Source organism: Protomyctophum bolini (assembly GCF_963924005.1).
Source record: "Protomyctophum bolini genome assembly, chromosome: 23".
NCBI lineage: Eukaryota > Metazoa > Chordata > Actinopteri > Myctophiformes > Myctophidae > Protomyctophum > Protomyctophum bolini.
This window is the reverse complement of record NC_137884.1, coordinates 27,380,856-27,407,662: the sequence shown is the minus strand read 5'-3', so window position 1 is coordinate 27,407,662 and position 26,807 is coordinate 27,380,856. Positions and strand designations below refer to the sequence as shown.

The 26,807-nt window shown below is 43.0% G+C and overlaps 3 protein-coding genes across 3 annotated transcripts in view; all 3 read left to right on the top strand.

The window, feature by feature from the left end:
- The window catches only part of aldh1l2 (aldehyde dehydrogenase 1 family, member L2), a 30,258-nt gene extending 9,972 nt beyond the window's left edge, over positions 1 to 20,286 (top strand). The window contains exons 6-23 of the mRNA XM_080757815.1: positions 239 to 328; positions 890 to 1,024; positions 1,433 to 1,558; positions 2,193 to 2,284; positions 3,281 to 3,428; positions 4,149 to 4,268; positions 6,244 to 6,371; positions 7,237 to 7,387; positions 7,850 to 7,920; positions 8,393 to 8,498; positions 8,645 to 8,732; positions 9,608 to 9,701; positions 9,805 to 9,904; positions 10,105 to 10,203; positions 13,427 to 13,592; positions 16,235 to 16,340; positions 17,232 to 17,431; positions 18,364 to 20,286. Coding sequence (XP_080613941.1) covers positions 239 to 328; positions 890 to 1,024; positions 1,433 to 1,558; positions 2,193 to 2,284; positions 3,281 to 3,428; positions 4,149 to 4,268; positions 6,244 to 6,371; positions 7,237 to 7,387; positions 7,850 to 7,920; positions 8,393 to 8,498; positions 8,645 to 8,732; positions 9,608 to 9,701; positions 9,805 to 9,904; positions 10,105 to 10,203; positions 13,427 to 13,592; positions 16,235 to 16,340; positions 17,232 to 17,431; positions 18,364 to 18,419 — 2,076 coding nt within the window. The 3' untranslated portion in view covers positions 18,420 to 20,286. The remainder of the gene's footprint in view (positions 1 to 238; positions 329 to 889; positions 1,025 to 1,432; positions 1,559 to 2,192; positions 2,285 to 3,280; positions 3,429 to 4,148; positions 4,269 to 6,243; positions 6,372 to 7,236; positions 7,388 to 7,849; positions 7,921 to 8,392; positions 8,499 to 8,644; positions 8,733 to 9,607; positions 9,702 to 9,804; positions 9,905 to 10,104; positions 10,204 to 13,426; positions 13,593 to 16,234; positions 16,341 to 17,231; positions 17,432 to 18,363) is intronic.
- Positions 1 to 26,807, top strand: part of mpped1 (metallophosphoesterase domain containing 1) — a gene marked incomplete at its 3' end in the record, with an annotated part of 325,357 nt that overhangs the window by 255,080 nt on the left and 43,470 nt on the right. The gene's annotated exons all lie outside the window — the stretch shown is intronic.
- On the top strand, positions 11,814 to 13,397 carry LOC308310580 (kelch domain-containing protein 3-like; the record flags this gene model as incomplete). The annotated part of the gene is made up of 2 exons (XM_080756966.1): positions 11,814 to 12,672; positions 13,363 to 13,397. 2 exons carry the CDS (start codon positions 11,814 to 11,816, stop codon positions 13,395 to 13,397), a joined length of 894 nt encoding a protein of 297 aa, XP_080613092.1.

The window sequence follows — 26,807 nt, the reverse complement described above, 5'->3', positions numbered from 1 at the left end:
GGGATTCTCTTTTTCTTTTTTTTTTTAAGGGTCAGATTACAGTACACGTGTTGCACAACTACAGTCACTACAGTCAGACAGCTGTTTGGCGCCTCTGTCATTCCTAGAAACATACTGTACTAGCAAAGCACATTTGGTGCGGTCAGCATTTTCTTGCCCCCACGGATCCCCCCCCCCCCCCCCCCCACGGACCCCCAAAACCACATTCCATTCCATATTCCGCTTTCCGTTTCTTCAGGTCAACCTGGCCCAGCCGGCCGAGGCCATCCACAACTGGATCCGTGGCCATGACAAGGTTCCTGGTGCCTGGGTGGTCATCGATGGTCAGGTGTGTTTCATTCACACAACAAGCACGTTGTTCGCTGTTTACTAGGGTGACCAGATCCAAACTGTTCATTTGAGGGACAGAAGTATTGCTTGTGTGGGACAAGTGGGATGGGGGCACCCCGTCCCCCCATCCCACTTGTCCCACACAAGCGATACTGAGTACCACTATCATTTATAAACTCCTCTGTAATGAAGTGCATACATATCTTAGTCAGGTCCTCTACTATTGGTGTATCACATTTTGTTTTAAAATCATGCTTTATTTTTATTTTTACATGCTTAAAAACACATCTTGAGACAATGAGAGAGCTTTACAACAGAAGGCCAACTATTAGGGGACTAACTATTAGGGCATTTGAACACTGATGCAATCAGTCACAATGCGGGACAGGGTCTCAATTTGTGGGACGCCTGAAAAGTCTTGGAAATGAGGGACTGTCCCACTGCAGAGAGGGACATCTGGTCAGCCTACTGTTTACTTGCACAACAATGGATATGTATACGATACTGTGTATACGTGTAATCACTACTCCCTCCTACGCCTGTCTGTCTTGTCCCCCAGGCCGTGACGTTATATGGCTCGTCCCTGCTGTCTGGATCAGTACCAGCCGGGCAGCCGCTGGAGATCGAGGGGGCTTCGCAGCCGGGCCTCGTCACCAAGAACGGACTGGCCCTGCTCGGGTCTGACGGTAAAGCGGTGAGCAGAGCGTCCCACTGGTTGAATAGAATACATATAGAGAGCCTGGGAACCCAACGGGCCAGTGATGTCGGCTCTGTTGTTTTAAACATTATGTTGTAATTTAGCTTTTGAAAAATAGCAGATCTCTGCTATTTTTGAAAAGTCGTGAAAATGTGGTGCAAATCTTTGAATATATATATATTTCAGAGCGAACATTTTTAACTAAAATATTGGCTTCTGGGGGGGATCCCTGGAACAACATTTTTTGACATGGGGGTCCGTGGCCCAATAGAGATAATTCTGGGGGTTCTTGACATGAAAAAGGTTGAGCACCACTGACATAGAAACATGGGTTTTTCTCAAAAATGTTAGGACATTTTTTTAATCCAAAACTAATTCTCCTCCTGTCCTTGGCGTTGTCTTCAGGTCCTGGTGAAGAACCTGCAGTTTGAGGATGGAAAGATGATCTCCGCCTCGAAGTACTTCTCCTCAGGAGAGAGCTCCAGTGTGGACCTCACCGACGATGAGAAGAAGATGGCCGAGGAGATCAGGGTGTGTACTGTAATAAAAAAACAAAAATCATTGTGAAAATAGCCGATACAACATGACACATTGCGAGCTTGTAGATTTTTGCAGCATGACACCATCGCATCGCAAGTATAAATTATTATGCCTAACGGTATGTAGTTAAATGTAGCCAATGTTAACTTTTAGTTTACTGTAGAGTTACAGGAGATTGTCTATGTGTAGAATAACGATGGTGATTAGGAGTAGGGATGGAGCTCGTACATTTTTATTGATAACGATCACCTTATCGATCAGGCTTATCGAGCCGGGTTCTTATCAAGCCCACTATCGAACATTTTATATTATTTTGTGGAAAGACAGGAGACAATAAATTCTGAACAGAACCAGTATATTTTACTAGGGCCTTCAAATACAGTACTTTTCTAATTGACCTTTTTTTTACCAATAAAATAATATTAAAGAAACTGTTAAGTGGATAATATGTGTAACATCACTTTAAAAGTGTCCTGATTGTTTTAAACATGACATCATGGGCCGCTATGCTCTGTTGATAAGCCCAAAGCTTATTGATAACGGGTACTCAATGAGCTTGTTATCAGATTTTTTTCGTTATCGGTTATCGAGCTAATTACTAATTAATCGTGTCCTTTCTCAACAGGCCATCTGGAGGTCCATCCTCAGCAACGTCCCGGCCATCGAGGACACCACCGATTTCTTCAAGTCTGGAGCCGCCTCTATGGATGTGGTCAGGTAATAATAATATTATTATTATTATTATTATTATTATTATTATTATAAGTGGAGCTGCCTCTATGGATGTGGTCAGGTGAGACCCGGGGGCCAGGCTGTGGCTGAATCCTAGAATGACTATTGATTGATTGTTTGATTGATTGATTGATTAACAGTTTGCAGAATTATAGTACATTTCAAGTGCAACTCAATACAAAAACTGTTAACTGTGAGTGGACGACACCATAAAGCATTACACTTGTTTACAATAGGGCCCACCATTTTCAATTCATCAAAACATTTAGAGACGTACGAATATAAACAACTGTTATAGTCAAAACAGGAAATCATCCTTGGAGGTAAAAAGGTAAAAAACATACAGTGAGGGGGAAAAGGGGTGGGTGGGGGACTACATTTTTACCATGTACCATGTACCAAGAAGTTGCTCCACAGTGGCTAAGAATAGAATACTGTGAATACTTTGAATTATATGTAATTGGCCACCGGACCCCCATCTGAAAATATGTTGTTCCAGGAACCCCTCCAGAAGCAAAGATATGAGTTAAAAACTTTGGCTCTGAAAGAAGATTCAAAGATTTGCACTAGATTTTCACGATTTTTCAAAAATAGCAGACCTGATCTGCTATTTTTCAATAGCTAAAGTATAACATAATGCTTAACCCATTCTGAACGGGAACCCGTTTTGGTGTGGGCCTCATGTTATGCTTTAGCTATTGAAAAATAGCAGATCTACAAGCTCATAGCGCGCCACCGAGTGGCGCGCTACGAGCTTGTAGGTCTGCTATTTTTTTGAAAAATCGAAGAACGACTGACATTTTTAGAATCTGATCTCAGGTCAGAATGGGTTCATCAGACCAGTGTGTGTCCAGTGGAAACCTCATATGAATCAGATCTCAGGTCAGAATGGGTTAAACACCAAAAGGGGTTCCCGGCCGCCCCAAAATGGGTTAGCAGTATGCATTTACGTAAAACCCGCGTGTACCTTTGGGTCTCCAGGCTGGTGGAGGAGGTGAAGCAGAAGTGCGGAGGCGTCCAGCTGCAGAGCGAGGACGTCTACATGGCGTCCTCCTTCCAGGACTTCATCCAGGTGTTCGTCCGCCGGCTGAGAGGAGAGGACGACGAGGAGGAGCTGGTGGTGGACTACGTGAGTCACATCTAATAATAATAATAATAATAATAAACAGGCTGAGAGGAGAGGACGAGGAGGAGGAGCTAGTGGTGGACTACGTGAGTCACATCGGCTTGTTTTTTTTTGTTTTTTTTTAGTGGGTGGTGCAACCACTCCAAGGAACAGCAATAATATAAATGTCCGTGTTCACCTACCTATGTGTTCGCCTATGTGACTATGAGCACCAGTATGACTATTAGCACCAGTAGGGGAGCTGTTGTGCCAGAAACGGAGAGAGAGATATAGTGCTGCACTGTTGCCTGCTAATGAGAGAAAGGGAGAGAGAGAGAGAGAGAGAGAGGAGGGGGGGAGAGAGGGGAGTTGCACCACTCAGTTCACACGGGTGTGATTTCTTTTTTACTTTATTGAGTGAATCACATGTACAAATCCTTGTTACAAATACATTTTCTTTTCACATTCGTTTTTTGTTTCATGTCACTGTTGTTAGCTGACTTTGACTTTGACTTTTTGTGTGCATACAGTACATACAGACAACTACATCCCTTCAGCTATTTCAAAACACAAGAAAACACAAAAAATTTAATAGAAAAAGAGAAAAAACAAGAGGGTAGGCCCATGTTAGACTGAAAACGCCTATTTGTTACAAAATGTAATGTGGTGTACTAAGAGAAGAGAAGAGGGTGCTTTTTGCTACATGTGATTGATGATATGTACCGTGTGGTTTAATCCCCACAGACAATAAAAGAAATCAACAACATGACATTGAAGATGCCTTACCAGAGCTTTATCGACGGCAAGTTTGAAGACTCGGAAAACGGCAAGACCTACAATACCATCAACCCCACCGATGGATCTGTGAGTGCCATTTTAGACCCCCCAAATAGAAGTCCATAAAAGAGCATGGGATAGATTATTTTTAGACACGTTATTAGATTTCTCGTCAATTGCTGGTATCGGTGTTGATTTTTTAGCAAAAGGCCGATGCACACCTCAGAAGGCTAGTGGTGGGTGCGTAGGGCAATAAAGCATACTTAAAAAGGTTATCTTTGTAAAACAGAAGAAGGGTCCCGCACACTGCCAGAAACATGCCAAATTTTTTGCTTTTTATTGGTCAACGTTTCGGTCTATTCGACATTCATCAGGACAGACAATCGGGAAATTCCCCTCTGTCAGGTGAAAAGAAGCAGCTTGGACTCCTCATGCATAGAAGAAAGCATGAGGTCAGTCCCCTGCCCCCCACCAGTTTGGCAGAGGAAGTGTAGCGCCCAGGATTACATTAGATAATTGGCACTGGGTGAAAAGAAAACTGGGTTACAAAATCGTGGGATAAAAAAAAAAGAAAAAAAAAGAACAGACAATCGGTGTTGATTTTGAAAGCAAAACTGAAAAGTTTTAGTCTACTTAATATCGTAAGATTCTAGCACAACCAAACATAAAATGACTTGTCTTTTAGTTCTACTCCCTGGATCTATTCTACGCTAGTCCCTCCCTAACATTTTGACGAAATTGTCAATATATTCAGTCTTCATTTTAGTCGTCATAGCATAGTATTTATTTCGTTTCCGTCAGTGAGTCGACGAACATTTTACTCAGTTTAGTCGACAAAATGAACACTATACAGATGGTAACTGGTAGGGATGCGCCGAAACCGAATAACGAATATCCGAATATGATTAATATTATATATCTTTTTTCCTACCCATTGCTGTCATGTCCGTACCTTAAAGCTACCTGATTTATGGCAAAATAAATGGTTATGGCAAAACTTAACTTAAATAATGATCACTATTATGGGTCCATGAAACATTTTTTCTGTTATTTTGAATGCAATAATTATTAATTGCATACACGTGATATATATTCTGCCTATTCGGTCCGAAAACGAATGCCTATTCGGGCCGAAACCGAATAGGCCGAAAATGCAATTTTTAGCCATTTTCTGCCGAATATTTTCACAGGTGATCTCTAGGGTGGCGTTCTGTAGTAACTGGGCTGTTCCTCTCACAGGTGATCTCTAGGGTGGCGTTCTGTAGTAACCAGGGTGTTCCTCTCACAGGTGATCTCTAGGGTGGCGTTCTGTAGTAACTGGGCTGTTCCTCTCACAGGTGATCTCTAGGGTGGCGTTCTGTAGTAACTGGGCTGTTCCTCTCACAGGTGATCTCTAGGGTGGCGTTCTGTAGTAACCGGGCTGTTCCTCTCACAGGTGATCTCTAGGGTGGCGTTCTGTAGTAACTGGGCTGTTCCTCTCACAGGTGATCTCTAAGGTGGCGTTCTGTAGTAACTGGGCTGTTCCTCTCACAGGTGATCTCTAGGGTGGCGTTCTGTAGTAACTGGGCTGTTCCTCTCACAGGTGATCTCTAGGGTGGCGTTCTGTAGTAACTGGGCTGTTCCTCTCACAGGTGATCTCTAAGGGCGTTCTGTAGTAACTGGGCTGTTCCTCTCACAGGTGATCTCTAAGGTGGCGTTCTGTAGTAACTGGGCTGTTCCTCTCACAGGTGATCTCTAAGGGCGTTCTGTAGTAACTGGGCTGTTCCTCTCACAGGTGATCTCTAAGGGCGTTCTGTAGTAACTGGGCTGTTCCTCTCACAGGTTATCTCTAAGGGCGTTCTGTAGTAACTGGGACGTTCCTCTCACAGGTGATCTCTAGGGTGGCGTTCTGTAGTAACTGGGCTGTTCCTCTCACAGGTGATCTCTAAGGGCGTTCTGTAGTAACTGGGCTGTTCCTCTCACAGGTGATCTCTAGGGTGGCGTTCTGTAGTAACTGGGCTGTTCCTCTCACAGGTGATCTCTAGGGTGGCGTTCTGTAGTAACCGGGCTGTTCCTCTCACAGGTGATCTCTAAGGTGGCGTTCTGCTCGGTGGGAGACGTGGACCGGGCCGTGGCCGCTGCAAAAGAAGCTTTTTATAACGGCCCGTGGGGCCGGATGAACCCCCGGGACAGAGCAACGCTGCTGTTCAAGTAAGCACTGAATACTTTTACAATATTTATTTGGAATTCATCAATGTCACTTCAGTTTAACCACTTAGACCCCCTGTACTGTACTTAAAAACGGCTTAGATCTGCTATTTTTGGTGAAAAATTCCCCAGAATAGGAATGCTGCGGTTTAAGAGGTTAAACATTAAGTACAAAAGTTATTTTCTAATGGAAACCAATATTCTCTCCAGTTTTCCTTTGAGAACCACTGCCTTAGAGCGCCCTCTGGTGGTTTTCCTGCAGGCCAACATGAACTGAAGTTGTACAATCAAAAAAGATCTGGACCATATTAACCACTTAAGAACTGAGGCAGATTCTGCAAATGTTTTCTAAATCAGTTATCTGAAAAACGTACAGTACGTTGCTGTATCGGTGGTTCATGTCAAGGACTCCAAACATTATATTTGGCCGCCAAACCCCATCTCAAAATATTTTGTTCCAGGGACCCCCAGAAGCAAAAAAAATGTTTGCTCAAAGATTTGCACAAATTCTCAAGATCTTTCACAAATCACAGATCTACAAGCTGCTATTTTTTACTAATATACTATATATATATAAAAATGACTCGGATGCTTTCCCAGTTTTAATGGGTTAAGCCCTATACTTTACAAATGTATTTTTTTTAATGTATGAAAAATTATGACATTTTGTCCAATCTATACTGCAATTTGTTTGGTTAACAATCCGATTGCCTGGGGTTATTTAATCCATTAAATCATAGCGCCCAAACGATTTATAGCAGCGGACCACTTTTTGTCGCTTTCTCCTCCTCCTCCTCTTTCTCCTCTTTCCTCTCCTCTCCTCCTCCTCCTCCTCTCCTCCTCCTCCTCTGCTGTGGTGACCCTGCAGACTGGCTGACCTGATGGAGGAGCACCAGGAGGAGTTGGCCACCATCGAGACCATCGACTCGGGGGCCGTGTACACGCTGGCCCTCAAGACCCACGTGGGCATGTCCATCCAGACCTTCCGCTACTTCGCCGGCTGGTGTGACAAGATCCAGGTAATTTCACCTGAAGCTGCCGCACATAACTTTACTATTACTACTAAAAGAAAAGAGGAGCGAACCGAGTACTCGGAAAGGTACTTTATTCAATACAACAAGTTTAAACATCAGGGCAAGTATGAAGCTGACAAACAAACAAGTTACACAGGGTGTGGCTTTCCTTTAAAGTGACTGGGAGGCTATTTCATTCTCCCTTGATGGAGAGGTCATTCTGTCCAAAATGATAGACCTCACAGTCCCCGGCATATGCTTTAAATCATAAATCTCTTCATCGTAATGTACCGTACAGTATGTAGCATGTGTCGCGGCTGGCTTGATTCATACTTGGTTGAGAGAGACGCCTGGCACTCGCCAAAACATAGCAGTTCTACAAGTGCGCTGCGTTGTGTGCTTGTAGATCGGCTATCTTTGGTGCTCGACCCTGGTGCGACTATAAATGGGGTGTCTGGGGTCCCACAGGGCAAGACGATACCCATCAACCAAGCGAGGCCCAACCGCAATCTGACCTTCACCAAGAGAGAAGCCCTGGGGTGAGTGTTCTATTTGTTCATGGCTCACTTTGTCATGTCTGTCATTGAAAACGTTTTTTCTCTTCTTTTCTTTTGGACAATGTTAAATGTGTCATTCTGATGCGCCTGCTGTGTGCTCATACCGTGGCAGTGTGTGCGGTATATGATATGCCACTTATTATTATTATCTCTGTGTATTCCTATTATATTGTATATATATATATGTGTATTATGTTTTGGTGTATGTATTGTATTTTATTGTTCGTGAGTGTATGGCCCCTTAATTGATGTATTTGTATTGTTCTGGAGTGGATCTTCACATACACTCATACACCCAGTTATGTTCCACCTATTTAAGGTTTTCAAGGCCATACCCATGTACTGTAACTTGAGAAAGCCCGGAGGGGCGAAACGTTGTTGTATTTATAGGTTGAAATAAAAAAGACGGGGAGCAGAATTATATCGTGTGCCGACATTCCACTTTTTTCCTCAGTGTGTGCGCCATCGTCATCCCGTGGAACTACCCGCTCATGATGCTGGCGTGGAAGAGCGCTGCCTGCCTCGCGGCGGGAAACACTCTTGTTCTGAAACCTGCGCAGGTGAGTACACAACACACGCACACACACGCACACACACACACACGCACACACACATGTGCAGAGGGGTGCATCGATACCCTGCTCATGTACTCCTACTCATAAAAATCACACCTGTCATGCTATCTAACAGTCACATGGTTTGACAGGTCACTCCACTGACTGCCCTGAAGTTTGCTGAACTGACGGTGAAAGCTGGCATTCCTAAAGGAGTGATCAACATTGTGCCAGGATCAGGTAATACACGGAGATAAATGGGATGAAGTGGCCCTTAAAGAGTAGTTGTTGTTCCTGATTTCCTGCATTAATGAGGGCTCGTTAATAGTTTTGCAAATTCCTGTGAGATGGTAAATGAAGACATGTCAAGAAATGTTCCGTCCTTACGCGTCCTCACACTCCTGACACCCCCGGCCTAAATGGTATGTCCGATTGATAACAAATTCTCTGTAGATTATCATTGGACCAAGCTCGTCAAAACTGACATTTAATTTTCAAGATATTGACCAATGAACTTCAAAAGGGTATATGTATAGTAGTCCAATAGTCACTCACATCTGTATTGCCCTATAAAAACCATATAGATGCACTTTATACCTTTTTATATATTGTTCTTGTATGTATGTTTTTATGCTTGTTTCCTTTTCCTATAGTGTAATGTGCTTCACTGTCTTTCTGTTTTGTTATGTTTTGTGTGGGGACTGGATGCAAACTTGCATTTTTGTTCAATTCTGTGTATTTACGTTGCATTGATATGTACCGTAATGTCCCACCCAAATAAAGTAAAATAAAGTGTGGCTTAGCACATAATTAGACCAAAGTGAACAAACATTGAGCCAATAGTTTATCCAATCAGGATATGTTCCATAACACTACTGTTGGACCATAATGTGTCAGATTATCACCATCGTGCATGGGCCTAATTGGCCTAATCGGCCTAATGGGCCTATATCAATGACGGCTTGTAAGGGAAGGGCAGACGGTATTGCCAAACAGATTTGTTGAGCAGCTGATCCGACCGTCATAAACCTTATCTGTGTTTGCTTGATCCCCTGAATTGCTGCTTTGTTGCTATTAGTTTTTAATGACTCTTCTCTCTCCTCCTCTCCTGAAAGGCGGCATGGTGGGACAGCGTTTATCAGATCACCCTGACGTCCGCAAGCTCGGCTTCACCGGCTCGACTCCGATCGGCAAACAGATCATGCAGAGGTACAGTAGCATTACAGTAGCATTGGTCACCGGAGGTGACGAACAAAGTTCTGAATATCATCCGCTCGATGCTCACACAGTGTCATTTCTTCCCGTTCGGCAGCTGTGCTCTCAGTAACCTGAAAAAGGTTTCTCTGGAGCTGGGAGGGAAGTCTCCCCTCATCATCTTCGCCGACTGTGAAATGGACAAGGCTATTCGCATGGTGAGGAAAAGAGTTAGACATGCATGGAGAGAGAGAGAGAGAGGGATGAAGTTGTTCCTTCTGATTTAACCCTAACCCTTCCCATGTTCCCAATCTTATTTAACCCTAACCCTTTCCATGTTCCCAATCTTATTTAACCCTAACCCTTTCCATGTTCCCATTCTTATTTAACCCTACCCTTTCCATGTTCCTCTGAACAGGGCATGAGTTCTGTATTCTTCAACAAAGGCGAGAACTGCATCGCGGCAGGGCGTCTGTTTGTGGAGGAGTCGATACACGACGTGTACATCACGCGAGTGGTGAGATGAATCCCTGGTTCTTTCCTCTGATGATAATATGGTATACAGTATACACACACATTAACCATTTAATACCCCTAGCTTCCCCCTAGCTTCTCTCAAGCTTGTTTGCACCTTGCCATTAACTTATATGCAGTGGCGTGCACAGATAGACACTAGGGGGTGCAGGAGCACCCCCTGCCCTTTTGGCAATGTGCTCTTAAAAAAAAAGAATTTGATCAATTGACATTGATCAAATCTTGATAAAAAACGCTTCTACTATATTATTTAGGCCCCCACAATCTAAAGCTATATGTTTCTATGTCAGTGGTTGTTCGATTAAAAAGAAAATAGCAGACCTACAAGCTCGTAGCGCGCCACTCGGGAAGTCACAAGACCTTCCCGTAACTACGGAATGGACACTGCGTGAAAAGAGGAGTTAACAGGCAATTATGGGCACTGTATTTTTGCCCCGTAAACCTCAAGTTTAGCAGCATATACAGTTAATATACGGTAATATTAATATACAGGTGTGATGGTATAATACATATACAGTTGATATACGGTAATATTAATATACAGGTGTGATGGTATAATTCGGGAGTTTAACAGAGTTTGTTGGAAAGTTTAACGGGGGTTTTCCTCTAATATACACATCCGTATTCGATGCTTTTTGCGCAGTGGGCGCATAGCCACAGCATTTTTTTTTTTGGTTTTCTTTGAACCGTTGAAGACCTATATTATAAAATATTCTCCTCCACCACAATCCACTCACTGTAGTCCAGACTACAATGACCATGATGCTTTGCTGCACTCGCCCCACCTTGTGGAGAGGGGGAGGGGCTGTCTTACTGAGACAACATGCGTCTGCCCCTTATACTGTATATGAATAAATGGTAAATGGTAAATGGTGCATTTATATAGCGCCTTTATCCAAGGCGCTTTACATAGATTGTGCATTACATTCACCCATTCATACACCGATGGCAGCGGAAACCATGCAAGGCACCAACTAGCACATCGGGAGCAATTAGGGGTTCAGTGTCTTGCTCAAGGACACTTCGACAGTAACTCTGGGGGAGCCCGGGTTCGAACTGGCAACCTTGCGGTTCCCATCCAGGCACTCTACCCCTGAGCCACCACCGCCCCAATAGAGTTGGCATCCGAGTTCTCCTTCCATCCACTTGCATTAAGTTTCTCAAAAGCGCATGAGGCGATTTCACTCCTCCTTCCGGGTAGGAACAGAGTGCATTCTGGGCTGGATTGCAATAGTGACTGTTTGGCCAAAATGGACAATCAGATTGCATGACCATATTAGCCATCATACATTATGATGCAATCATGCAATGACATCACAACGGTGTAATTGTTCTTTATAAAGCCTTGTCCGATACTCTAAACATCAGTTAGTGACTTGCAACGAGGAAACCGAGCTGCCTTCATCCTAACAAGTTCATCCGTAAACTATTTGTTAACACTCATTGACGGTGGAGCTGCTGTGTGAAATGTTTCACTGGACGATACATCTGGAAGGAGAACATATGGAGGACCAGGCTGCTGCTGTGGTGGTCGGACACGAGATCTACTGCTTTGGAGGAGACGGAAACATTGAAGTTAAGGTCTTCAACACTATGTCTTTATGCTGGAGGAGGTTGACCCCAGTCACCCCTGGAACAGGAGAACCACACCTTGAGGTTCCCTCCAGGCGTGAGGGCCACACAGCTGTGCTGATTGAAGATATTGTCTACCTCTGGGGAGGACAGTACTGCAATGTGCTTTATGCATTTGATGTTGACTCCCCCACATGGTTCAAACCACAGGTTTCTGGAACCGTTCCAAAGGGGAGGTGGAACCACTCAGCCTGTGTTTTGGGGAAGGTCATGTTTATTCATGGAGGATGGGTCCGGTTCACTGAATGGACTAATGGACTAATGTACAAGTTGGACACCGCCACAATGGTCTGGACTTTAATTAACACCAGAGGAACTCCACCTCCTGCTACAGAACGTCACTCTGCTACCATCATCGGGACAAAGATGTTTGTATTTGGAGGCTGGAGGTGGGATCAGTACGACAACACCATCAGAGTGTTTGACACAGAGACCAACCTCTGGCTGGACACACCTTCTACACAGCTTCTACCAGGAGGACGCTACGGTCATTCAACCTTTACCTACAATGGAGAGCTGTACATATTTGGTGGTATGGGTACGAGAGGAAACCTAAATGATGTGTGGAAATTCAGTCCAGAGACCTTCTCGTGGAAGAAGGTTGAGCCCAAGGGGAAACGCCCACATAGGATGTTTAATATGTGCTGTTGCATGGTGGGAGATCGTATCATCCTCTTGGGAGGAGACGACACCCCAGGGGACCTGTATGTCTTAGACTTCAGTCCCAGCCTCAAGACATTATGTAAGCTAGCCGTTATTCAGTACGGTCTGGAGCAGTCTGGACTCCCACACAACATCAGGTGGGAACTGGCAGCCATGTGTATAGCGAAGAAAAAGAAAGAAAGAGGAAAAAAAAGTTACTTTTTTTTCTTAATTTGTAGTTTGTGGACCATGGTGACATTGATCAAATCTTGATTACTATATTATTTAGGCCCCCACAATCTAAAGCTATATGTTTCTATGTCAGTCGTTCTTCGATAATAAAAAGAATAGCAGACCTACAAGCTCGTAGAGTGCCACTCGGTGGCGCGCTATGAGCTTGTAGATCTGCTATTTTTCAACATGATGCTAACACCAAAATGTGTTCCCGCCCCAAAATGTGCTGCACAAGGTGCCCTTTTTTTTCACTTGAGCACCTGCCCCTCTAAATGTCTGTGCACGCCACTGCTTATATGCATATGATCCATTGACAAAAACGATCTTCACAACTGAACACAACTTTTATGATTTTTGAAGCGTAAATACAATCGCCACAATAAGTTATATAAGAAGTTATTATTGAGCTGTATATATAAAACTACACCACGATCACATGGCTTCAGTGTTTGTTCACCCAAAATGCTTCGTGTGTTTGTCCCTGACAACCGCCGTGTCATTTAGCCAGCTGTTTTCAATCGCTTTTGTTAGAGGTAAAAATCTTCCAAATTCATTAATGAGGTATTTAATTAACAAAACATGGAAATCTCTTAAACCCACGTTAAACAAGAAGCTTTTCGCCATTTTTGGGCAGCACCGTGGCTCAGTCGCTCCAACCTACAGTTCTAAACGTGTCCCATGTGTTCTCTCTTTTTGAGGTGGAGGAAATTAAGAAGATGAAGATCGGAGACCCACTGGACCGCTCCACAGACCACGGTCCCCAGAACCACAAGGCCCACATGGACAAGCTGGTGGAGTACTGTGAGATTGGGGTGAAGGAAGGAGCCACGCTGGTTTACGGGGGCAAACAGGTGGACAGGCCAGGTATACGGCACCGACAGACCCTGTGTAGTATTCAGTATTTTAGCCGTGACGTGAGCGCCCCCTCCTGAGACACTTCCGGGTCCTACTTTTGTGTCACTTTTGTGTCCCCATAGAGTTATACTGTGTCCCCATAGAGTTATACTGTGACGCTCCGTCGGACTAAATCTGAGACGAAAACAACCACGAAAGTCTCATTTTACCGCTTTCCTTTCCTCGCAACAACAAAGCTGCTGCTCTCCCAAATCTGGCTGTGACAGGCCGTCTGCCCCACACGGAATACTATCGCCATTTTATTTTATTGTGTCAACTAAATCCGCATTAATGCAAACTAGATTCAACATACTCAAGCCTGCACACATTCTAAATTTGCCCCCGAAATATTTTACCGAGCAAATGGATTGTCTCCACATCATATATTTTTGTTGTCATGGACACTTGTACAAAACATTAATAATTCTACTCGAGTTGGAAGCATTAAGACCCATTTTAACCCTCAATGGCTTCCTTTCTGAAAAAGAACGTCATTGTAAAAAGATTCAAGCGCTTCTCTTGTTTTGCAAGCAGTCTGCAGAGGTGGAATGAATCAACAGTACAACAGTGCCATCTATTGGAGAAACTATTGGAAAACTACTGCATGTTACAACACTCTCACTTAGTTTTCAATAGCATTAAGTCCCTTTAAATAATACTACAGAGCTGTGCTCTTTTCCTCACAAATAATGTCAAACAAAAAAAACATTCTTCTTTTACATTGTTTTCACTGGAACTCTTTTAGTTTGTTTACAATGATTTCACTGGAACTCTTTTTAACATTTATCTTTTTAGAATTGCATTGATCAGGCAGCGTTCGGCGTACACCTGTCAAGCACAAATAACCACTTTGCTTTAAATAAAGAAAAGTCCAATCTCTCCCCTGAGATATTCAAACTTCTGTCTAGGCAGTGGTTTGGTAAAGATATCCGCTTTCATGTCATTTGTTGGACAATATTGCAGTTCCATGGTAGTTATTAAAGCATCATAAAGAACTTTTCTTAAAAGGGTGCTCAAACCTATAGCAACACAATCACAGCGATCAAAACTATTAACCCATTCTGAACGGGAACCCCTTTTGGTGTTAGCATCATGTTATGCTTTAGCTATTTAAAAATAGCAGATCTACAAGCTCATAGCGCGCCACTGAGTGGCGCGCTACGAGCTTGTAGGTCTGCTATTTTTGAAAAATCGAAGAACGACTGACATTTTTTAGAATCTGATCTCAGGTCAGAATGGGTTAATCAGACCAGTGTGTGTCCAGTGGAAACCTCGTATGAATCTGATCTCAGGTCAGAATGGGTTAAAGAAAAATCTAATAAAGCGGTCAACAAAAAATGCTGCTAATTGCTATTCTCTATTTTGCAAATGTTTTGCCCAAAACAGGGACACCGTCATTCAAAGTTTGTTGGGAGTAATTTCCTAATATTTAGAGAATAATGAATGACTGTAATCCCTGTCCAGGTTTCTTCATGGAGCCCACAGTAATGACTGTTAATCCCTGTCCAGGTTTCTTCATGGAGCCCACAGTAATGACTGTAATCCCTGTCCAGGTTTCTTCATGGAGCCCACAGTAATGACTGTAATCCCTGTCCAGGTTTCTTCATGGAGCCCACAGTAATGACTGTAATCCCTGTCCAGGTTCCTTCATGGAGCCCACAGTAATGACTGTTAATCCCTGTCCAGGTTTCTTCATGGAGCCCACAGTAATGACTGTAATCCCTGTCCAGGTTTCTTCATGGAGCCCACAGTAATGACTGTAATCCCTGTCCAGGTTTCTTCATGGAGCCCACAGTAATGACTGTAATCCCTGTCCAGGTTTCTTCATGGAGCCCACAGTAATGACTGTAATCCCTGTCCAGGTTCCTTCATGGAGCCCACAGTAATGACTGTAATCCCTGTCCAGGTTTCTTCATGGAGCCCACAGTAATGACTGTAATCCCTGTCCAGGTTTCTTCATGGAGCCCACAGTAATGACTGTAATCCCTGTCCAGGTTTCCTCATGGAGCCCACAGTAATGACTGTAATCCCTGTCCAGGTTTCTTCATGGAGCCCACAGTAATGACTGTAATCCCTGTCCAGGTTTCTTCATGGAGCCCACAGTAATGACTGTAATCCCTGTCCAGGTTTCTTCATGGAGCCCACAGTAATGACTGTAATCCCTGTCCAGGTTTCTTCATGGAGCCCACAGTAATGACTGTAATCCCTGTCCAGGTTTCCTCATGGAGCCCACAGTAATGACTGTAATCCCTGTCCAGGTTTCTTCATGGAGCCCACAGTAATGACTGTAATCCCTGTCCAGGTTCCTTCATGGAGCCCACAGTAATGACTGTAGTCCCTGTCCAGGTTCCTTCATGGAGCCCACAGTAATGACTGTAATCCCTGTCCAGGTTTCTTCATGGAGCCCACAGTAATGACTGTAATCCCTGTCCAGGTTTCCTCATGGAGCCCACAGTAATGACTGTAGTCCCTGTCCAGGTTTCTTCATGGAGCCCACAGTAATGACTGTTAATCCCTGTCCAGGTTTCCTCATGGAGCCCACAGTAATGACTGTAATCCCTGTCCAGGTTTCTTCATGGAGCCCACAGTAATGACTGTTAATCCCTGTCCAGGTTTCTTCATGGAGCCCACGGTGTTCACGGACGTGGAGGATCACATGTTCATCGCCAAAGAAGAGTCCTTCGGTCCCGTAATGGTGGTGTCAAAGTTCAAAGAAGGGTATGCTGCCTATGAGCATAGCATAGCATAGCAAATATAGCATCGTCAACAAATAAAAACCAGACAAAAAGGTTGGGGAGGGACTAGTGGAGAAGAAATCCAGTAGAACTAAGGACGAGTCATTTCATGTTTGGTTGCACTGGGGTGATCCATCCATCCATCCATCTTCAACCGCTTATCCGTAGTCGGGTACCAGAGTGCTCCAGACTTCCCTCTCCTCCAGAGCAACATTAGTGACTTCCTCCTGGGGGGGATCCCGAGACGTTCCAAGGCGCAGTGAGTCGATGTGTTTCCTCCAACTGCGCCTTGGTCCCCTCCCAGTGGGACGTGATCCATGGTCTGCCACGGGGTCCCCTCCCAGTGGGACGTGATCCATGGTCTGCCACGGGGTCCCCTCCCAGTGGGACGTGATCCATGGTCTGCCACGGGGTCTCCTCCCAGTGGGACGTGATCCTTGGTCTGCCCCGGGGTCTCCTCACAGTGGGACGTGCGTCGAGGACCTCCCTAGGGAGACGCCCGAGAGGCATTTTAACCAGATGCCCGAACCACCTCAGCTGACTCCTTTCCAGGCGAAGGAGCAGCGGTCACTGGGGTGATGCACTCTGAAAATAGCAGATCAACAATCTACTGCTTTCACAGTGTCAATGTCAGGCTATTTTCAGCATGCAACCAAGTGTAAAATCGGTCATTACGACGCCATCAAAGGCCTGCCAAAATACATTTTTGGCGACAAAATCAAACTTGGATTTAGTCAACTGAAACCTTTCAGAACTATAAATGGAATTTTTTTTCTATGGAAATAAATTTGCTGTCAAAATCAACACTGCTCCACACACACACACACATACGACTCACGAGTGTCAAATAGTACAACTTCCTGTCCCCCCCCAGTGATGTAGACGGCGTGCTGGCGAGGGCCAACGACACAGAGTTCGGCCTGGCGTCCGGCGTGTTCACCCGCGACATCAACAAGGCCATGTATGTGAGTGAGCGTCTGGACGCTGGAACAGTATTTATCAACACGTACAACAAGACGGACGTGGCGGCACCGTTCGGTGGCTTCAAACAGTCCGGCTTTGGGAAAGACCTCGGTATGTATACTACGATTATTATTATTGGTTCATGAGTATATGATCATATACTGTACTGTACTGCTGATGGCGCTGCTGTCAGCAGTACAGTACGATAACTATGCTGCATCATTGAGAATGTTCTATTTGTGGTCGCCCCACACTCCAGCGCTTCATTATGTCTCATCTTTCTCCTCTATCTCTGCCCTTGGTTAACTGTTTCTCTGTATCTAAATTATCGCTTTGTGTGCCCACACAACACTTTCAAAATAGTGACCCAGGGTGCCCAATGTTATTTTTGTCATTTTTTATGAAAATCACAAAATTCCCAGGACCTCTTGGGCACAAAAAGCATCTAAATAATGTATATAGTTAAAGTTCACACACCTGCTCAGAAGATATGCTGAAAATTAATATACACAACCAGGGATATTAATATATTGGGCTATATAATCTAATATTCTGGACAATTACATCCCATAATACAATATAATAATAATAAAACTTTATTTGTATAGCACCTTTCATGACATGAAATGCAGCTCAAAGTGCTTTACAGAGAAATGGAGGACAAAAGAAAAGCAAGGCAACAACATTAAAAACAAGCAGTAATGCAATACAGTGAGGACATGAATAACAAAAATAAAAAATAAAAGATCAATTAAAAGCAATGTTGTAGATATAATAATAATCAATATCCAATATACTACAGTATATTGGATATTGATTGATTGATAGAACTTTATTGATCCCATGAGGGAAATGTAGCCACCATGGCTATTGTCTCTTGACCACTGAGGGTTTTATGTTTTCATTCTTCCTGTAATAATAATAATAATAATAATAATTATTATTATTATTCCTGTAATGCTTCCGTATTGTCCAGCCACAGACTAAACGGCCTGTTATCATTTGACTAATCTGTTGTATGTATCTCTGCATTTTGTCCACAGGAGAGGACGCTCTTAATGAATACCTCAAGACCAAAGCAGTGACTGTGGAATACTGATGAAACCTCTCCTTGTGAACTTTGGACCCAAAATGACTTGATCGGAAATGCAGCTTCAAGTTCGGCTTTGCATTTCATGCTGCGTGTGGAGATGCAGAGGAAGAGGCTCTGTTGTGTCTCTGTCGCTGCCTCTGGACAACGTGACTGAAAGAAGTCTTAACCACAATAACCATTTTATGGCTCATTCATAGTCTGGATTTTCGGTGGTGAGCTGACCACCGGAGCTGAAATAACGTTGAGCGGTGGTGAGTAAAAAACAGAGAGAAGGGCTGGAGCGGTGGTGGTGGTTTGCTCTTCACCGCGTCTCAGTGACGTCATGTTGTAGTTCGGTGGTCACCTAACCACCGAAAATCCAGACTATGTATGAGCCTTAAGACCTAACATTCTACAAATGCCTGCTCAATCAGTAGTTCTCAAACTTGTTCGTGCCAAGGACCCCCGAATTGACGTGTATATCTGACCACGGACCCCCATCTGACAATGTTTGGTGCCAGGGACACCCAGAAGAGAAGATATGTGTTTAAAAAAAACATTCAAAATTAAAGAAATCAAACACTGAAGATTTTTCAAAAATCTTCAAAAATGGTCCTAGCGTGCCACAGAGTGAAACGCTGTGAGCTTGTACGGCTGCTATTTTTGAATAGCCGACACTAAAACCTAAAATGACACTTTCCCGGTTTTAATGGGTTAACCCTGTCATCCCTATTTTGGGGGTGGTTAGACCAGTCATTAGTCCTACAACTACAACCTATCTCAAACCCTCACCCTAAACCTAACCTCCCACGGGGCAGCACACCTAAACCTTAACCCATGTCTGACCAATGACTAGTCTAAACTAAGTATGCACCCCATAGATTTTTGCGTGTCAAAAGTAGCAGACCGTCAAGCTCACAACGTGTCGATGCGTTGTGAGCTTGTAGATCGTCTATTCGAACAGCCAAAGGCAAAGTATGAAATGGGGCTCGGGTAGTTAATATAAACGGAAATTACTAACACTACTCATATGAGTTGTTGATGGATTTTGGAGCTGTAAAGGATTAATCTATTTTAGTTTGTGAAGACTGGGGTAGTGTGTTTTTGGTTTAAGATAGATCTAAGAAAGATGGAAGATCATTTCATTTGTTCAAGACTTCATTCATACACATGTCAATACTATCTTAGTTAAACTGAGATAACAATAAATGTCAGCTGTTAGTTGTCACGACTATGTCCAGGCCTTATAGCCATTTTAAATGTTTTAGTTTGGTTTCTATTTGAGCCATTTTATCTGGTGCCTCCTTTCCCTTTTTTAAAAACACAATCACACTGTTTGGCTCTTAATCTCACATCTCTGGGTGGGTCCTATGTTTTAACTTAAAGTATTCCCATCTCCCTAAATTTCAGTTTTTGTAAATATTTTTTTAACAAAAGAAGAAAAATAAATAAATATTTGCTATAATATTTTGACATGTAAGAACACTGTATGTAACATTACATTGTTGTTAAAAAAAAAGAGCCTGATTCTAGAGATGTTTCCACAATTTAGGAATATACAAAATGCTATAACATAACATGACACACTTCTGAAAATACATTTCTACAGTATTTGTCCTACAGACGGAACACGAACAGTAAAGGTCCCCACACGCCGAGCGTGTTTTTCGGATTTCTAGCGGCGTTTCTCCATCGGGGTTTTCCGAAAAACGCGCCCGGTGTGCAACCACCTTAAGGGCTAGGAGGAAATGCAGTGTTTTCATTGTATGTGCAATTCTGAGACATCTTGCCAGTGAGGAAGTTAAAAGGGAAGGAAACAGAATATTTTCTCAAACTGTCGATAAACCAGCCACGATTGTTATACAATGGTGAATAAAAGATCAGTCAAATTGCACTGTTTGTTTTTGTCACCGTCATCATTATGTAAATTCTAATGAGACTTGTGAGTAGGGTAGGAACTGACTTTTTGTCAGGCGAAACCAGGGGGGCAGTCCGACAGATATTTTGTGAAGCCACTAAGGAAATCGGGACTTCTTGAAAGTTCATATAATGGCCTGTTGTGGCGCTGTCATTGGGCCCAAAAAAACCCATAGCTCCATAGAGGCCCATGTATTTGGGCCCAACTTCACCTAGACTGTATTACCTTAATAAACATAGTCATGAATACTTTCTGCTTCCAGTCACTAGTTTAAAGTCTCATTTCTCATGTCATAATATTCTTTTTTTGGAAAATTATGGTCCCATTTATTAAAAAAATAAATCAAAATAAAAACCAACGAAGAGTAAGGGGGGAATTCCCGCCTCGTTGTCTGGGCCAGCCAATGGGCCAGCTGGGCCCAAACGGATCTAGAAATATGGCGACTTACAGTGCAAGGAATGACAGGCTTCATTTTACGTCCATGTTAGACGCGGGGAACGCTTTTTCCATATTTTTTACAGTATGGGCGAAACCTGACATGATGACTTTGGCGCCTATTGTCGGGACCTAGTCCTGATTCTGATTGGCTGCCACGCACGCTGCTGTCATGTCATTGGTTACTAGGATATATTGATTCTTATGTCCTCATGTACAGTAACGTGACAATAAAGCCAACATGATGAACTCACAAAGCACCATGGGAAGACGTACAGTATATCTCCCTATTATATCTTTTATCTTCGCTAAGATGTGTCCGAGCAGCTTTGCTGCTACACACACACCCACCCGCGCTGAAATACGCTGCCGGAACATTTTAGCTGACACCGCTAATATTGCTTTTATCTTTGAGCAACGCAATCTGCACCGTAAATCTGGACGCCACATCAGAAACACTTAACATCTTCCACACTATGCTTTTTGTTCTCTTCTTCTTCTTCTTCTTCTTCTTCAAATTTCCTTTTTTTTGCCATATTGGGAGGGGAACATAGCTTCTTGGATTATCCTTATACAGGCCGTTATAATATAGGCCAAATCTAAGCCCGGCTTTCTCAGAATCAATGGCCAGAAACTTATAGTTTTTATTTTATTTTATGTAATCTATATGTCTGACATTATACTCTGCTTAGTGTCATTTGAGTTATGTTCAAATAAGCTTCGGCTTCTGCCTTCACCTTTTCGGTACCACTAGTTTCTAGTGGATATTAATGTATGTACGTCTGTATGTATGCCTACTCCTTTTTTCCTTTTATGGACCGAAATAAAATCCATCTATCTAAAAAGCTCAGGGTGACAGACTTCTCCCGAAACCACAACATCACAAAGTAACAGTAATAATATGTGCCGTGATGTGAAGGCAGTGCGAATGTAACGGGACCAAGACAGATAGATTGCTGGTTCCAATTCCAACCGGTGTTACACATTTCATTTGTTGTTGCTTTTCTGCAAAATATAATATTTATATGCTCAGTAACACTGCACAATGCTCACAGCAGCATGTGTTTCATATTGTATGGACAAACTCTCATGGGATATCACCATGACATCAAAATCAAATCCCAAAAACATTACCATTACTCAATATTCAATAATCAGGTCACAGTATAATTAAACATTCCCAATTCACATTACAGTCATCTGTCTCTTCCAAAATAACCCACTTCCCTGTTTAGATAACCCAACATTCATATAACATTCTCACATAAGATCACAGTATCACACGAACAACTGGCAACACATGGGGGTGTATAAAGGATTCTATGGCCCATCGGCTGAACAGGGACACTCAGTCCCAGCAGTAAATGTAAATATAATATATATAAAGGATTCTATGGCCCATCGGCTGAACAGGGACACTCAGTCCCAGCAGTAAATGTAAATATAATATATATAAAGGATTCTATGGCCCATCGGCTGAACAGGGACACTCAGTCCCAGCAGTAAATGTAAATATAATATATATAAAGGATTCTATGGCCCATCGGCTGAACAGGGACATTCAGTCCCAGAGGGAATGCGGAAATGGTGCATATCAGTGGTTTTCCGCCCTTTTCATATCAAGGTTATTCGACATTTATTCGAGCCACAGACCACCATTTAGATAAATGGTAAATGGTGCATTTATATAGCGCCTTTATCCAAGGCGCTTTACATAGATTGTGCATTACATTCACCCATTCACACACACATTCATACACCGATTGCGGCGGAAGCCATGCAAGGTACAAACCAGCACACCGGGAGCAATTTGAGGTTCAGTGTCTTTGCCCAAGGACACTTCGACATGTAGACAGGAGGAGTAGCCGGGATTCGAACCACCGACCCACGGATCATTGGACGACCTGCTCTACCTCAGAGCGACTGTGGATGAGATTTAGCCTCTCAAACCCAAAAATACTTTGAATATTGATTTTGGACACAATTCCATGTTGTATTGATGTTGGTATCCTATAGGAGAGATCACAGGCAAACATTGATCAAAAATAACATTTCTTCTACATTCTCTATAATTGTGTAGACTTCTTGTACATTAAGTAATGCAGATGTTTAACAATAATTTAACTCTCGAGAACGTAAAATGGCTTATTTTTTCAAGATAATTTGCAAAGATCTATATAAAGGGTCCATTTGTTCACCAACTCTCCATCATTTAGTTTGGTATCACCTGGGTCAAACTCAAGGATCACTGGTTGAGAACGACCGGTGTACATAGTTTAAGAAATATTTGAGATAAATTGTGACTATAGTTTTTAGACACCCAGGCCTCTCCCTTTCCACATAAACACATCAGTGATATTAATGGTTCCTGACAGACTGTTAACTGTAGCGTCTCAACTTTGTTGTTTACCGGTTTGGATTGACAGACAGATCTGATATTTCCTGTGTGAACTTAACAGGATCCCCAATCAACACGCAGCATCTGCTGGCAAATGGGATTGTAGCAGACGCTTCAAGTCACTCTGCTCTCCTTATCTTGTTTGCCTTTCCTTCTCCCCTCGTCCTCTTCCTTCCCTCCTTTCCTTCTTCCCTCCCTCCTCCCGTCCTCTCTGAATTCACCCGTTCTATTCAAAGTACGACCCGGTTTATGACGTGAATGACCTGATAAAGAACAGGGTTTGGTCTCTGATGCTGTGGGTATAGTAACTGCACTGGACCGCTACAGAACAGGGTTTGCTTCTGATGCTGTGGGTCTACTGCACTGGACCGCTACAGGGAAGGTCAACATGGAGTTGCCGAACCGTGTTGATCTAACCCATTTAGGCCTGACGTCGAAATAAAAAAAACCTTCGCTCTGAAAGAATATATAATTCAAAGATTTGTGCCGCATTTTTAAGATTAAAAAAAAATGGTTGACCTACAAGCTCGTAGCGCTCGTGAGCTTGTAGGTCTGCTATTTTTCAATAGCTAAAGCATAACATAATGCTTATTTAAAACACCAAAAGGGGTTCCCGTCTAGAATGGGTGTTAATCGACTAAACATTAAAGCTATGACGAAACAATGTTCGTGTGGACTACCTTTTTTCACTGAAGAAAACAAAATAAAAACTAATTATGGTGACTAATGTTAAGCCTTGCCGAGCCATGTTGAGGCCCATATAGGGCAGGAGCCTATCTCCTGTTTCTGTAGCCATGAGGCCCATAGAGCAGGAACCTATCTCCTGGAGCATTCCTTTGTCCCCTCTGTCAATCACACTCCTTAACAGAGTTCTTGCAGAGGGCAGACAGGGTAGGGGTCGAAGGTTATGAGGTGATGTCTCCCTTGGGAGACAAAATAAAGAAACCTTGAACCTTGAAGGTAGCGTGAGGCAGCTTGATGTACCTTACAAGTACACCCCCTGGACATGACGCTAGTATGTCGCAGCGAGTTATCCCCAATCCAACCCCTGATGCCGAGTGTCAAGCAGGGAGGTTTCTTCCATGAACTCCCAGTCTCAGAGCAGACACTAACCACCAGGCCACTGAGCTATAGTTATGGTGACAAATATGGTGACAAATACTATGGTGACAAATGGTATGATGACAAATATGGTGACAAATACTAATACTAAATTGGCAATTTTGTCAACAAATACAAACTAGACTAAAATGTTTAGGGGAGAAAAAAAGGACTACAGGAGAAGAGATCCTGTAGATTAGAACCATGTTATGTTGTTGTGCTCTGAAAATAGTCGGTCTACAAGCTCACAAGCCAAGCGCTATTTAAGTGTTGTGAGCTTGTAGATCGGCTATTTTGTGGCCAAGTGTCAAGTGTCATTAATACGTCATCGCCAAAGTCTTTTTGATCGTCAAAATCAACTGTAGATTTAATTTAGTCGACTAAAATTGTAGGATATTTCGTCTACTAAAACATTTCAGATGACTAAAACTAAATAACGTTTTATTGAAAGGACTATTATGACTAAAACTAAGTCAAAATCAACAGTAGCCAAATTCAGTGGCCAGTTGTAGCTCAAGGCAGCTATATATATTTGGCCAGGAGATGGCGTGCTCACACAAAAATGTAGGAAGAGATTAATGTGCCAACTCCTCTGTCCAAGTTTGAAACAGGCTCATTTGTAGAGGAATATAAATAGGCTACAGAAACAGAATATGGCCTATTTGTTTGTTTATCTTGTTATTATTCAAAGCACAGCTCCGCTTTAAAATAGTAACAGGTAAACATAAACATGAACTATAACATGCGAGGTGACTAATTGTTTGTTGCTTTGGGGCAATAAATTATATAAATTGATTTACGGTAAATTGTTCTCAATTGCAAGATTTACTGCAGGTCTTTAGCCTACTTCTCTGCGTGTACTATGTTGGTAGTACTGATAGTGTGGTGTTTAGAATGCACATTAAACTTGTTTGATTTGAATAACACACATATATGTACTCTGGATTAATTGATTCACAGTGGCGACCTAATAAGATGGATTCTGTAAATGATGAATAGATGAGAAGCCTGCTTTTCAATTTCCCCCTGGGGACCGATGAATTATGAATATATATAAAGACGTATCTTAACGTATCCAGACCTGTGTGAATTTGTGAAGGATCTCTAATTCTCTATGCTCTGGTATTAAACAAACAGACCCCATCAGACCACCCCCTCCTCCATCTGCTCCCCCTCATTGTGACTGTGTGGGAAATATAGGCGACACTGACTGGGCAGAGAGAGAGAGAGAGAGAGAGAGAGAGAGAGAGAGAGAGAGAGAGAGAGAGAGAGATAGAGAGAGAGAGAGAGAGAGAGAGAGAGAGAGAGCGAGAGAGAGAGAGAGAGCTCGGGGAGCAGTAGAAAGAGAGTGGGGGAAAGAGAGAGAGAGACTGAGAGAGAGAGAGAGAGAGACAGACACACATGGGCAGCTGATAGAGAGAGGGGCAGTAGAACACGAGAGAGAGAGAGAGAGAGAGAGAGAGAGAGAGAGAGAGAGAGAGAGAGAGAGAGAGACACACACAGAGAGAGACAGAGAGAGAGAGAGCTCTATTACGCCACCTGTGCACACCACGCGGTTTGCGTTCAAACTGACCAGCGCGACAAAGCTGAACGCTGAGCTCCGTCCACACAGTCACTCACTGTCTCTGCTCACCGATCACCACAGACCAGACCCCCTGCTGCTGCTCAGTGCTCACCACCGACCAGACCCCCTGCTGCTGCTCACCACCGACCACACCAGACCAGACCCCCTGCTGCTGCTCACCGACTGGGGGACTAGGGTAGGTCCTTTTCCTCCTTCTTTTTCTGGGGTGCAGAGTGAGAGAGAGTGCTGAGAATGATGTCCCTTTTGCATGCATGCATGCATGCATGAATGGATATTGTTGTAATGTGTAGCGCAGGGTTGCCAAATGCCACAGTTTGGTGTCAGCGTACTGCGTACAGTAGGCTATTTATTCTCCTATATACATATACGTTAGCTCCATACATCATCATGTGTAGACGACTATGCGTAGAGGGTCCTTCAGTCAGTGTGTGTAGGTTTATTAAAGAAAGACTTGCGTTCGTATTCGTTAAATTAAGCAACCAACGTTTCGCATAACGGCTTTCAGCGGGACGCTTTCATGACGGATCATATTTCATATTTCATTTTACTTATCCAAAAGGAAAAGGCTCTGCCCATAGAGTAGCCTATACTCTGCTGCTCTGCTTTGGTCTGGCTGACTATGACTCTTGGTTTGAGGCAGGGCTGAGTAGCCAATTAAAACTCACAAAGCATGTCTGGGTTAAAAAATAAATAAATAAAACATAAGGGAAAAGTTTTACAATAGTTAAAAGGCTATGTTACGTAGGCTATGGTGAGAAGTGAAAATTAAGAAAATTTAAAAAAAGAACCGTAAAGACTTTTTTTCTATATAATAAACAATAAACAACAAATATAATAAACAATAAACAAAATCTAGGCCTACTATGCACAAACTATTAGGCGACTTTACTCAATGCTTACTATACATTGAACAACAAGAATGTCCTTTAAAACAAATGAATAAGGAATTAAATTAAATAAAGCTATAATTTAGTTCAA